General features: G+C 36.2%; 2 protein-coding genes across 2 annotated transcripts in view; one reads left to right on the top strand and one right to left on the bottom strand.

Annotated features, from left to right (window-relative positions):
* LOC113229141 (organic cation transporter protein-like) overlaps positions 1-3,993 on the top strand; it is a 19,290-nt gene extending 15,297 nt beyond the window's left edge. Inside the window, exons 2-5 of the mRNA XM_026462647.1 lie at positions 829-833; positions 920-1,540; positions 2,354-2,535; positions 3,102-3,993. Of these exons, the coding sequence (XP_026318432.1) occupies positions 829-833; positions 920-1,540; positions 2,354-2,535; positions 3,102-3,293 (1,000 nt within the window). The 3' untranslated portion in view covers positions 3,294-3,993. The remainder of the gene's footprint in view (positions 1-828; positions 834-919; positions 1,541-2,353; positions 2,536-3,101) is intronic.
* A 214-nt stretch (positions 3,994-4,207) lies between these two features.
* On the bottom strand, positions 4,208-14,075 carry LOC113229151 (glutathione S-transferase 2-like). The gene is made up of 5 exons (XM_026462661.1): positions 13,954-14,075; positions 9,781-9,917; positions 8,072-8,239; positions 6,654-6,796; positions 4,208-5,153 (listed from the first exon to the last, which is right to left on the bottom strand). Exons 2-5 carry the CDS (start codon positions 9,911-9,913, stop codon positions 4,983-4,985), a joined length of 615 nt encoding a protein of 204 aa, XP_026318446.1. The 5' UTR covers positions 9,914-9,917; positions 13,954-14,075; the 3' UTR covers positions 4,208-4,982.
* Between the last annotated feature and the right edge of the window lie 564 nt (positions 14,076-14,639).

Below are 14,639 nucleotides of genomic sequence, written 5' to 3'. Positions count from 1 at the left end.
TCATCATCATCATCATCATCATCATCATCATCATCATCATCATCATCATTTGCCGGAGGTAGAAGTTTTGCTAGCCAGCGATCCCATAAGTGACGATTGTTATTACATTTAATTTTTTTAAATTTCGGATTTCGAAAAACAAATGCCTAGTTATGTCGTCAAATTATACATTCCTTAAATTTTACTGCACGTCACTATTGACAACAACGTTGATGTACGTTGCGATATATTAGCTTGATGTGCGGACAAATGTCAAAATGGCCATCATAGCATGCTTTAATTACAAAAAATCGCTATTTGGTAGTCGTCGCGACATCTAGTACACCAATATTTGTACTAAATACCCCACTACGCTCTCTTGTATCACAATTAGCAGCCCTCTTGAGTTAGGTAACACAAGGAGGGCAGCACAGGTCGCCATTTCTACGTTTTTTTTAATTAAACTACAAAATTAAACGTAACGAAAGTGCAGCAACACTTTCGGCGGCTTAGGGCCACGATGAGAAATGACTACAATTAAAAAGGACCACTTCTCAAATTGACCATCTTGAATTTCATTTGTGAAATTTGTGAAATGGTTGCGAAATCCAGTTGCGATAGACGGAGGGACCCGTCCCGACTTTACCCTGCAGGGCGATAATAAGCCATATCTAATGTATATACTTAAAGGTCCATCATCAAACTTGTAGTAATGTTCCTAATCCGAAGCCGAACGAAACATATTGAATTGTAAAAGTAGTCAATGAAAGAAGTAGCCATTTCAAGATGTGTTCTTTTGTAGAAGTAGCATTTAAAAAAATGGTAATTTTAAAAAGTGGCCATTTGTAGAACTGGTTATTCGAAGATGTCATTTCTCGTTGTGGTCCTAAACCGCCGAAAGAGCAGCAACGGATTTGTGAAATTATTATTTTCGTTACAGTAATAGAAATTGGTGGTAAAAATAATCGCGTGCTTGCCGGTGTTTTATTCTCCTACGTGATTTATTTCGGCGAAATGATTTTTGCACTATTTGCTATGCTAGTCCCTTACTGGAAAAATTTAATACGAATTATTAATACACCATCTCTTCTATTCCTATCCTATATATTTATAATAAGAGAAAGCCCGAGATGGCAAATGCTGAATGGAAAGATGAAAGAGGCAAAGCATACGATACAATTAGTAGCTAAAATGAACAAGTTAGAAATCGATTTTGAAGAATTGAAAGAAATGAACGATGACCAACTTAAAGAAAAATTCAATATTGATAATTACAAAGTTAAAGAAGGCTTCCAAGAAATATTCACTTCCAGAGAGATCTTGAAACGCTTAGCAGTGGCGTCTTTTTGCAGATTTACGTGTGGTTTTGTGTATTATGGACTAATTATTAATTCAGTTTGGTTACCTGGTAATAAATATACCAATTTTCTACTTTCCACTGTAATGTCTTTTCCGGGAGAGCTGATGGCGTTGTACTTTATGAATAAAATCGGAAGAAAAGTACCATTGATTGTGGGGTACTTGATTTGTGGAATCACGGTTGTGGCCTCCCCGTATGTTGGTAAGTGTACATTTGAATATATACTTTGTCTAGTCTAATTCTGTTTGATGAAGTATGTACTTATTTATTCGATAAGGGATTACATTTACTAAAATACCTGCTAGCACCTCGCAAGACTATATTGACCAGAAATGAGACTGTAGATAACTTTATCTCTGTCTTTGTGTAGTATTTGCTGGGAGTGATATGAGTGTTACTGTTGAGTATCGTCTTGTATGTGTAATCAAAGCTAGCTGGCTATACATGAAATGGTAAGGGAAGGCTTTAACCTATCACAAATAACCCTACGTTCCTACCTAACAGCCTAGCCCTAACCATACACTACTATATATACGTATATAGATAGTAGAGAAAGCCTGTTACCATGCTACCTAAGGCAACAGACGGAAGGTGGGAAGGATAAGGGGTGCAAGGAGTGGATATTCTCACTGCCAGTCTCACAGACTCGCAAGACTGACTGATAAGCTTACGGCTAAAGGGCCGCAGTGAGAGGATGCTGTAGTCAGGAGAGTTCCGTTCGTTATCGTCAATGAGACAACCTTGATGTCTGGATTCAAAGAGATCTTTATTTCTAAAAAGTAGACTATTCAGTCAACCGTTGGCCCGAAACGTTGGTTTGTTTGAAAAAACAAATATATGCGACTACTCAGCAGGCTGGTCTTGCACATTGCTATTCGGTCAGTGCAGTACTAAGCAGTGTATTAACGTCACGTGGCAAATGTATTTTTGGTCAGGTTGCCTGTTCTTGTCACGTGAACGTGAACAGGGACTATAATTGTTATTTTATTAATAAATTCCCATCCTTAATTTCAGCGCCAGTGTGGGCGAAAATAACCCTCTACCTTATCGGTAAGATGGTGATCTCGGCGTGCTTCACTGGTATCATCACGTATACCATGGAGTTGTACCCCACCAGCACTAGAGGCTCGCTGCTGTCCATGGGGTCTATCACATCGAGAGTCGGAGCTATGTTGGCACCACTTACGCCTATGCTGGTGTGTATTCAGTGTTCAAGTAATTTTTTTTTTGACATGAACCCCGCACAGAAGAATAGCATAAGTTGAGTTACGTCAAAAACGTTTATGGCTCCATTAGACACAAAAAAATACAACCCACATCCTCTCCAATTCTTGTAACTGTATCGACTAATATTGTCGATAGAGTTACAAGAATTGCAGAGGATATGGGTTATATTTTTCTGTATTTATTGGAGCAATATACATGTTTGACGCAACTCCACTCATGCCATTCTCCCATGAGGGGTGTAAATATACTCAGGAATTGTCAACTGCCTCTTAAATTAGGGTATTTAATTAATAATTTTTGTACCTATAGTGAAAAAATGGTGGGTGGTTTGCATTAATATTAGACATATCTGGTTGATGACTGTACCACCTCAGTCAACCGTGACTATGGGACCTGTAAAGGGCCCGAAACGTTGGTTTGATTGAAAAAACAAATACATGCGATTTAAATCCGGAAAAATAGTTTCATTTCCTATGTGTAACAATCGCGAAACCTAAGAACTCAATAGTTACAAAATTATTTAAATTAATTTCAGGTACCAATATCACCAGCTTTGCCCTGCGTTTTGTTCGCTTTATCATCAGTCCTGTCTAGTATCCTGCTGACCATTACTCCAGAAACCAAGGATCTACCCCTCATGGACACCATAGGACAAGTCAACGCGCATGCCGTCGTTGTTAACAATGAGAAAAGAAAAAATTGTGAAACTGTTGTTACTAAGATGTGACGTGAATTTTAGACTCTTTGAAGAATATGTTGGTAAGCAGGCTTAAATCTGGCATCTCGTCTCGCTGGTGAATACGAGTGGAAAATAACTATGTGCTGATACGGCAGAGCTGACATTGACTGATCCTATTTTTACCATATTGGCGTATCAAACACCTACCACAGGCGCCTTTAACCACACTATTCTAAAATCATCATTAGTTCAATTCAAAAAGTCACAGATCATCTAATATCTTTTGTTTATACCCACTAGTTCTATTGTACAGTTCTGTTGACAGAACTACCGATACTTTTTTGCCATTTATTCTGTTGATAAATGGACAGTTTTCTTCAGAGAACTACTGAGAATTTTCTCTCTCACTAGGGACTAGTGTTCTGTGTACGAGTTTTTAGTCTAAAGTTGTACCTATAAATGTCGTTAAAATAAAATTCGCCATATTTCCACGCCTATTTTGACACTGCACCTGCACTTCACTGGAAGCATAGGGTTGTCATATTTAATGATCCATTGTACATCAATAATACGAAGTCACTTGATTTCAGTAGGTTTATTTACCGGTATTCCTTCCGGATTTTATTTTACTTCCCTATAATTACATTATGAAATATTGTATGATCTGTTACATTACAAGTTGCTTGTGTATGTTAATTGATAAATTTTTTGCCATCATCTTTTAGAACTTGCGACAATAAAATTAAGTATAAAATAAAACAACTTTTAAAACTTAATAAATAATGGGATCAGTTCACAAACAGGAAAAAAGGAACAGAAGCCGGTATATACGACAAAAAGGTTTTATGAACAAAAAGCTTTATTATATTGTATAGTAGGTACCTAATTGTTTTTGAAGACAGTCAATTTTTATAAATAAATCTATAATCATCGACATCATAACCTGTCGATGTCTATAATATTTGTGAGAATGTAAAAATACTCGAAATCTCTACTTATCTTGCAATTCGAAAGGAATTAGTTTGAGTACTTAACAGACAGCTTCAAAGCACTTAATAACTGTTACTAATGATTAGTTTTAACAGAAAATAGACCAATATTATTATAAATATCGAATTTATTTGTGACGTCCATTTGAGATCAAGCAATGTGTTCCATAGTACTCATCAAGTTTGATCTTTGCCTGGTCTTACTAGAGTTGAATTGAAATCTGAAGTATCCTGCTCTTAATCCTGTACACCGTGCCCACACTATAGGATTTCAGCCGAGGTCTGATCCCAAGAAAACAGATTTAAGATAGATCCCACTGCTACATGACAAACCAGATACATAGCACTATAGCACCTCTATTGTCTCAATGTCCTTCGGTAATAAAAAAGTATTTCCTGTACAACCTTTTCCCTATTTTTATTAACATTTACTCCATGTTAATAAGCAAGTTAACAAAAGTGTGCAGTAAATAAAGTGTGCTTCTTTTACATTTATAACTAAAAATGAATAATCATTTCAAATTTCAGTCGGTATCTTTAGCGGCTTTACTCCCATTGTATAATAAATAAAAAATGTAATAGCAAATCTATATACACTTCTAAGTCGACTGAAAGCGTCCGTTCTGTACCAAAGGCAAAGGGCAACTGAATAAAAGCCCGACGACGGCCGAGACACGAAGTTTACCAAGGGACATTGAGAAAATAGAAGCACTGTACAAGCCGTTAGAGAGGACATAAAATAAATTCCTTAATAATCTGAAACTGGTGCCTTGGCGACGTACTCCTTCACCTTGGGCAGTGACAGAACATTGTCAGTCAACTTTTTAAAGGCTGGATACTTCGTGTCGAGGTCAGGCATTTGCAGCATAACTTTAAGGTAATCGTAAAAACCGGCAAACAGGAAGTCACCCCAGGTCAACTGAAATTAATAGAAGAATATTTTAATCAAAAAGGTCCAAAAATAATAAAATATAGATAATTACCGTGACTTTCCTTGAAATTTATCAACAGAAAAATAGACTCAGCAACATTGACTTACAAATAAATGGACGACGGGTCTAATACAAAAACCACGAAAAAAATGTCCCAAGTCAACCTATTCGAAATTTAAATTGTAATGTCATCGTAGTATCGCGCTGTCAGTAAAACAAATGAAGACTAAAGCGGAGTGTCGCGCTCTGTATACGATTTTAGCGCCTTACAAGTGCGGACACTTTTTAGCGCGGACCCGACGTCCATATAATTGTAAGTCAATGCTCAGCAAGATTAGTAGCGGTAGAGGTCCTTGTGAAAGAGTTCGTCCAGGGTAACACTGCCACCTTACCTATTTCTACCGTCAAGCGGTAATGTCAGCATTGTTGTGTTCCGATTTTGAAGGGTAAGGGTGCTGGTGAAATTACAGGCACATGGGACTTGTCAACTTATGTCTCAGGGTTACGGCCGCATTGGCAGTGCCCCTCAGGTCTTCGCGATTTAAAAATCCGAATGGCACTGATACTGTTGTGGACAGGCGTGTAGCTTACTATCAGGTGCACGACTTAACGTCCGTCACTTAGTATTAAAAAAAAAAGAAAACACTCTCTTGTTTCAGTCTGCGCATAAAGACTCAGTTTGACAAGGCCAGTCCTATTATTGAACGTTGAATATACAACTGTAACAATTAATGACGTTCAATAAACTTAATATTACAATTATTAAAGCTACATCTCTAGTCAGCCGCTGGTAGCTGTAAAGGTACCTAGCTGCGTGAATACAAAAAACTTTCTTAGATTACTAAAAAAACGTTAAAATCCAAAAAAGATCTGCAACAAGCACATAGAAAGATTCTTAAGGTCTGACGCGTTCCGTAGTTAAGTTAGCAGAGCTTCAGGCACGGTATGCTGAAAGCGGTGGTTCGAATCCAGACGGATCAAAGGAATTTTTCTTAGTGTTCAGATATTTGTATTAATAAATTATAACCACGTAGTTGAAAAATGTCACAAAGTTAGGTAAATGGTAGTAAAACATCGTAATATTCAATAATCTTAATATTGCAATAATTAAATTAGACATACAGAGGACCCCGGGCAGAGTTATATAAACTGTAAAATTCTTTGTTAAAAACTCTACCTTACGTTCCTTAATATATAGACCAAATTAAGTTTTCAGAACCGAAAGAAAATGTCACCGTCAAATATCTAAGGAATCCTGCGACAAAACGATGTAAAATTTCAAAATAAATGCAGTTCATATATTTCGGTGTGTGCGTGTGCGTGTGCGTGTGCGTGTGCGTGTGTGTGTGTGCGTGTGCGTGTGCGTGTGCGTGTGCGTGTGCGTGTGTGTGTGTGTGCGTGTGCGTGTGCGTGTGCATGCGTGCGTGCATGCGTGCGTGCGTGCGTGCGTGCGTGCCTGCCTGCGTGCGTGTGTGTGTCGACTATACCTTGCCAAGCGCGAGGTGTCCGTTATTCTTGACAATAATATCGTTAAGTGTCTTCAGCAAGAACGGGTAGTGATTCTTCATATTCTCCTCGTGCTTCTTATTTTTAATTTCCTCATTCGGTTCGTATTGCACCGATGCTGCCTCTGAAATTCATTACCAGATTTTTTAACGTACACACACATAGCCCCGCACTAGGGAAACCCTGTATCGCGGGTGCCATAGACACACACATAGACAACCACATATTACACCCAAACTCGTGTGAGAAATAAATGTGGACCCGGGACCGTTCGGCCACGGAGACAGTTAAACTCAATATATTTATTGCATTTATATGGTACATATCTTAAAATTAAAATAATACTACACATATGAGCCCTTTATTAGGGATAACACAATAAGAGCAGAGGTAGGCCGAGGTTTCAATTATTTATCAAATAATAATGTAAAATAAAAAATATGTCATATAATAAGCAGAATTATGTCACTTGAAAGTTTGAATTTAATTAGACTACAATAGCATAACTTTATAACATACAATTATGATTAAACTGTATATACATTTCACTTCAAAGCCCAAGACTCTTAACTTATCATAGTTATTGTGGTTCGCTGTTAAAGCAAGGGTGATATATAATTTAGTAAATAAAACTGCTCATGATCCCAATCAATAGAATCAGTGTCCTTGACCCTCGTATGGGAATTAAATTCATGACCTCCCATATGGGAGACAAGACATCTCCCAACAAAACTTTCACTGTAATAATATCTGCTCATTCCAATGAAAATCTTGAGTTTAGCACCATCTACTTAAATATGACTCTGGCAGCATCTAGCCTGGACTACGCGTTGTCATCAATCATAGTTTATAACCATAGTTTTACTAGATCAAATGGTGTAAGTATTATATAACGATCTTACATAAAATATACAATACACCTAAAGACAATACGTCAAAAGAATGTGCTAATTTGTTCACATTGAACCGTTCGATCAGTTACTGATAGTTTGACGGTTTGATGTCAACAGTTAAACAAGCAAGCCAAGCAAATGTCATCCGAATATTCAGCTTGGAATGACTTCGGCAAACGATCAAATGTAAAAAGAAAGGGTTGGTGACAGAAGGTCGTGTACCTCTGAACCAGGTGCAACCGGGTAGGTGATGTTATTTATTTAGTTAGCGTAAAAGCAAACTTAGGGTCGTATTCCAGAACTCTACTTCTTGACTTGAGTATGATTTCAGCACTAGAAATCATTAACTTTTCCTTACTTGAGCATTGAGTAGAGTTCTGGAATAGACAGACCTATGTAAATAACGATGTATTTTTGTAACAATAGGCCTTTGCATTGTACTTTCTGAGTTTTCCATTTCTTGCAATTGTTTCTGTAGTTGTATGTTATTTTGTATTGTTACTCACTGGCTCGTATGTCGTTAAAGAAGTCTACGTTTTGGTCGATTTCAAAATCTTCCTCGATGTCCTTGCCGGCCACGCCGTACTTGCGACCTAGGTAACGTGACATCGCCACAGCCTGTGTGTATGTCTTTCCGTCTATTTCCATCATCGGCAGCTGCCCGAACGGAGTTTCTGTAAGTAGGTACATTTATTATTACTTATTATTCTTTTATTCATTATTCACCAAAAGTATATAAAATTCTCAGAGGATGAAAAAAAGAAAATAAAATCTCACAACAATAATCGCAACTTTTTTACAAAAGAAAAACCAACCCGGAACCTTCTCATGCAGTACCGACAGCGCAAACCGTTGAGCCACCGAGATCGTCTTATTTGGACTATTATGTTAATTGCATGTAAAATCTACAAATTGCATAAACATGATCACCCTTCGTAAAGCAGATTCCCGTGAGAAAAAATATTCACTTTATTTATTACAATATAAGTTCTATATTGCATTGCTATTTCCAAGTGGGCGGAGTCGGGCAGCGCGGCGCTGCGCGGTTTTACTCTTTTGTTTTTTGTTGTTTGAAGAATGTATATTATATAAATGTATACTTTATTTAATAGGGAATATGTTCTATAGTATATTGCATTTTATAAAGTGCGCCTGCCGCAACTCGCTGCAGCCCGCCGCCGCTTGCTGCAGCTCGTTTTCATTTTTTTGTTACATAAAATGTTGCCTTATTTTGTAGAGGATACAGTTAATGTTGCACTGCGCGCTTTAATGCAGCGCTGCGCCGCGTCGCGTTGCGTTGCGTCACGGCGATATGAATGAAATTGTTTAACAACTTATCGATCTTTGTCACTATAAAAAAATGTCGTGTTGGATGAACCGATGGCAAAGAGGACTAAAAGTCTACGTGAGGTCTTGTCTCTCACTACGAGGGGACACGATATAGTAGAATAATATAATCCACAGGGATTTACATGGCCGATATTGACAACTAAGTGTTACAGGCCTTATTAAAAATAAGATTTAAAAAAAAACAATGGAATAAAAACACAGGTGTAATACATTGACTTACAATTATATGGACGTCGGGTCCGCGCTAAAAAGTGTCCGCACTTGTAAGGCGCTAAAATCGTATACAGAGCGCGACACTCCGCTTTAGTCTTCATTTGTTCTACCGACAGCGCGATACTGCGATGACATTACAATTCAAATTTCGAATAGGTTGACTTGGGACATTTTTTTCGTAGTTTTTGTATTAGACCCGTCGTCCATTTATTTGTAAGTCAATGGTGTAATACTATAAAACACTCTCTAACTTTAATTACATACGAATATGCTTATGGATGAACATAAAGTAGACACTTCCACCAAAAGGGCCAGTATTAGAAATTGCTGCTTTATATGCAGTTAGGTTTATATGATTGTAGAACACGTCTTTTCTCTCCGATAATTTTGATGGGAGTGACGACGAAACGAAGCAAATTAAGGGTCGTATTCTAGAACTCTACTCAATGCTCAAGTCAGGATTTGAGTATGGTTTAAAGCACTCGAAATCATACTCAAGTCCCTGCCATTAGGGTCGTATTTCCAGTGCTTGTGTTTCCAGTGCAATCCTGACTTGAGCATTGAGTAGAGTTCTAGAATACGACCCTAACAATGACGAAGAAAAGCAATTAATTAAAACAATTATGTAGATAAAATTCAACGCTAGACTTACTTGGTTTAAAGTCGACCCACTGATCAATGGGCACGCGGTGGTCTTCGAACTCCTGACCACCGTATGACAGGAGCAATCTGATGCCCTCACCCAGCGCCTTCAAAGGGAAATAATAGAATACTACTTTCGGCATGTTTCTGTAAGACAAATAAAAATCGCTTTATTCGCTTGCCTCATATTTTTTTAAACTTATGTTCAATTGACGATCCCGTGCTGAGAAATACCAATCAATATACACAGTGGTTTTTTCTTAAATGGGACACAATGGGGAAATTGAAATCCGAAGCCATATGTAATACAGGAAACAGTCTTAGGAACCATTAGGGCTTTTTTTGTGAAAACACCTTTGACGGAGGTGATATTCGTTTATTACTACGCCACACAGTAATCAAATGAAGATAAAAAAAAGATGAACCTAAATTATAACAAAAAATTAAAATAAAAATGACCGGAAAAAAAGGAATAAAAATAAAATCATACACAACAACAAAGCAAATATTAAATATTCAACACAATTAGATTATATCTTCTTTTTTTTTTATTGAGTCAATACAATTACATGGTATCTTAAAAATTACATGACATTATTTAAGGAACATTTTAAGTATGGTTGATCTATAGCGCCCGTACTAGTTTTTAATAAAACTGTATGACAGACGCTAAAATATATATTGAATGTATTATTGAATATATTAGAATATTGTATTATTGAAGTATTTTTTTTTTATAATATCAAGTGACGGGACGAACAACTCGTGCACCTGACGGTAAGCTACAAGCCTGTCCATAACAGTCGCAGTGCCAGTCACGAGCTTTAAGTCGCAAAAATCTGAGGGTCACTGCCACTACGCCCGTCACCTTGAGATATAAGTTGACAAGTCCTAGTTGTTCTACTAAGGTAAAATTTATTATGTCATACATTGACTTACAAATAAATGGACGACGGGTCTAATACAAAAACCACGAAAAAAAGTCCCAAGTCAACCTATTTAAACGTAGTGACATGTAAAGGAATATGAAAAAGCTAAAACGTTGAATTTAAATTGTAATGTCATCGCAGTACTGTCTAATTTTGCTTGCTTCGCTGTCAGTCGAACAAACGAAGACTAAAGCGTGAATGACGCTCTGTATACGATTTTAACGCCCTATAAGTTCGAACACTTTTCAGCGCGGACCCGACGTCCATATAATTGTAAGTCAATGATGTCATACCAATATCTGCTGTCCCAATTTTTTTCTTCCTATACAATGAAATGATTCCTTGCAAGAAACGGAGTCGATCAGTATTAAAAAATATTGACAATTATTATTCATAATTATGGACAACTCACGCTTGACCAAAAAATTGACACGCCAAGTTTGTTGTCATGAAAATAAAACCATATGGTTCCTACATTGACTTACAAATAAATGGACGACGGGTCTAATACAAAAACCACGAAAAAAATGTCCCAAGTCAACCTATTCGAAATTTAAATTGTTATGTCATCGCAGTATCGCGCTGTCCGTAGAACAAATGAAAACTAAAGCGGAGTGTCGCGCTCTGTATACGATTTTAGCGCCTTACAAGTGCGGACACTTTTTAGCGCGGACCCGACGTCCATATAATTGTAAGTCAATGGGTTCCTACGACAGTTTCGTTATGGTTTCGGATTTCCCCATGCTAGGATACAGTTTTTAGAAGCTTTTTCAAGCCGGCTTAATGCCATTGCATGTCGATAAGTGCGGTGACTACCTATTAGAATTCTTATTGATGGATTGAATAATAACCTCTAATAGTCACTTAATCAATATGCTAAAAAGTTGCTAGTTAATTATAATAAATCTTACTTTTTTGTATTGTGTAGTGCAATAAGCACGCAAAAATATTTATTTTTTGTAATACCTAGCCCTCAAATTACAAAACATTAGGCGATGGAGCGCAACGAAAACACGAAAGTGAAGACACCAAAGCAAATACAAATTCAAAAGCGAATACAAACTCGCTTCAATACTAAACATAGTGATTAGATCCTCTTTGATAATAAGCACAGCGTCGCAGTGTTTACACGTCACGAGTGATTAGTTATTTTATGTTTAAAATGGCGTCTTGTGTCTGTAAACATTGTAAAAGTTGTACCCAAAAACAAAACAAAAAATAAGATGGAATATCTTTTCACAGGATACCATTGTTAATTTAACTGTTTTGTAATTTATTTATCCGATATTTTTTGAGATTCACTCGGAACACGAAACCTCAACATAAATTCACGTGTGTTGCCAGTTTATATCGAAATGAGTTTCCTTAAATTTGGTAAATATGCATTGGTGATACGAACATCGAATAATTTATACTTTTGTATAGTCCCTACAGCGCCCTTCCTAGTTGTATAATGCGTGCATTATACACACAATGGTCCAATTACAGCGGTCGAAAATTATTTTTAGGTAACTCAGATTTATCTACTAATCTAATCGCCATACTGTAATAATATAATATAAATGTAATATAAATAACATAAAAGAAAATGTTCAAAAACAGCTAAAATTTTAGCCCAATAGATACAGAGGACTTTCATTGTTGTGCACATATGTTAAACAGAGTGATTTTGTAAGAAAACGTGTCAATAAAAGAATAAAAATGATTACAATGTATGTATTCCCAATTAGACTCTTTAGATTCTGCGAAGTCATCTTCACAGGTTCTAAAGAGTTTAATTGGGAAGCAAACATTTTTTGTCAAATTAGAACATAATCATCAATGCCATGGATTTCTATAGTATATAATCTCATCATCAAATACTCGTCTATTAAATGTTTTATTAAATTAACTTTGTAATCAATTGATTGCACTACATATCAAAATTAGAAACGAATGCTCGGTGTATAGACGCGAAACGGTAGTATTATAAAAAAAATGTGTACAGAATACAGGTTATTAATATTAAGATATTGTGTAACTGTGATTGTAACAAATATTTTGAACTATCAATGTTTTCCAATGTAAAATACCTTAATAAATATTATTTCCTTTGTGTGATGTAAACCAAACAATATCGATTAAATATTAACTTATATTGCATATAATTTGTTTAATGTCCTAATACCACTTAAGAACCTATATTGCAAAATAACATTTCCAGTTTCTAACATTAGTATTACAGAAAGCAACAGAAAAAAATTCGGAAGCTTTTTCGCTGTATCTGGCAATCTTACACGCACACAAATGCGCATGTCCCTACAGCGCCCCTCCTAGTTGTCACGCACACAATTAATGAAATGGGGCTTCACATCGTTTGTTGCGTATGCTCCATCTGCCTATTGTTTTGTAATCTGAGACCTAGCCTAATAAGTTTGTAAAGTTTTAGTGTAATACGCACGTCGGTCACTTATCGTTTTTAGATAAATAAACGTGCAAATTTCGTTGAAAGTAATGAGCTAATTTATGTTCAGAACAATAAAAAAATGTTTTTTCTCACATTTCCTGCTGTTGTCATTTACGACCTAAAACATAGTGTAATTAACGGGAATTTATTTCCATCGTTTCCGTCACATATTTTTTCGAAATAAATTCATTACATGTATGATAATGAAATTTTTGCTCTTTTTATTTTTCCCGTACAGTTGGTGTTTGATAATGTATGATTATTAACAAAAAACCTTCGTCTGTCAAGTTCAATAGCCATTCATTACATACACATTAGTGTCAAAATAATCTCGGTACAGAGTCCTAAAAACCCGACCTCAAAACTTCGTGGAATTACATATATTTGCCAAGTTTTATTGAAACCAGTTATCGGCAAGTCCGCGAAACCGAATTCATCCCCTAGTTTGCCAGCCTTAGAGGTGGAATATTGTCTTCAAATTTAATGGGACCACTACAGAGGTACTCTCTATCCAACAAAAAAAGAATCATCAAAATTGGTTCACAAACGGCAGTTATATGAACCGGAGTTATCGCGTAAAAAAATAAAAAACATGCAATCGAATTGAGAGATTCCTCCTTTTTTGAAATCGGTATAAATAAAAATAGTACAAAACACAAAACTTGTTTTACTGAAATACGTCATTAGATATTATAAATTTGTAACAAAATTTTCATAGATGTGTTCTCTGAAATGCGTATAAATTATTTTTAAGAGCAAAAAGTCGAAAACAATAAATTTCGAAAATAGAATAAATTCAAAAACTTACATTGTTTAATATAATACGACTACACAACTATTTCAGTTCGAATTCGCCGGTCAACTGGCGATTCTACATCCTACATACTTATCCTAATACCAAATGTAATCAAACAATAATTGGAGGGGGCAAAAACAACCATGATTTGTAGAGTTTTCTACCTTATGCAATGGTGGAATAGGGATTTCAATTGATAACGCTAAAATATTGTTGCAAAATCATAGCTCATTTTTGGCCTAACTACATGAGTTGCTATTTACAAGCTTCGAAGGTTATACGAATTTTCGTTATCGTGGGCTGATTGATACGGATATGACAAGGTTTTGGAGTTACTGAAACAAGTAGCAGATATGATATCTTGCTCAGCGTTACTCGGCAGTTTTTAATAAGTACATACCTACGAACAGTTTCTGCGGGTATGTAAGACAGTTTTTGACCGGCTTCAAAAAAGGAGGAGGTTCTCAATTCGACAGTTTTTTTTTGTATGTTTGTTACGCGATAACTCCGGCATTTGAAAACCGATTGTAATGATTCTTCTTTTGTTGGAAAGAGGGCACCCTAGTATTGTGTCCGTCAGAATGGCTGGACCAAACGAGATATACCAAACAAACTGTGGTCCTTAGAATAATAACGCATAGAATGATAGTTTCATATCAAACGAACTGTGACAAGTGAGGCAAAAATCAAATTCATGT

Source organism: Hyposmocoma kahamanoa, unplaced genomic scaffold (assembly GCF_003589595.1).
Source record: "Hyposmocoma kahamanoa isolate Upper Pololo Valley unplaced genomic scaffold, ASM358959v1 279, whole genome shotgun sequence".
NCBI lineage: Eukaryota > Metazoa > Arthropoda > Insecta > Lepidoptera > Cosmopterigidae > Hyposmocoma > Hyposmocoma kahamanoa.
The sequence above is the reverse complement of the archived record's forward strand: the minus strand, read 5'-3'. Positions and strand labels throughout refer to the sequence as shown.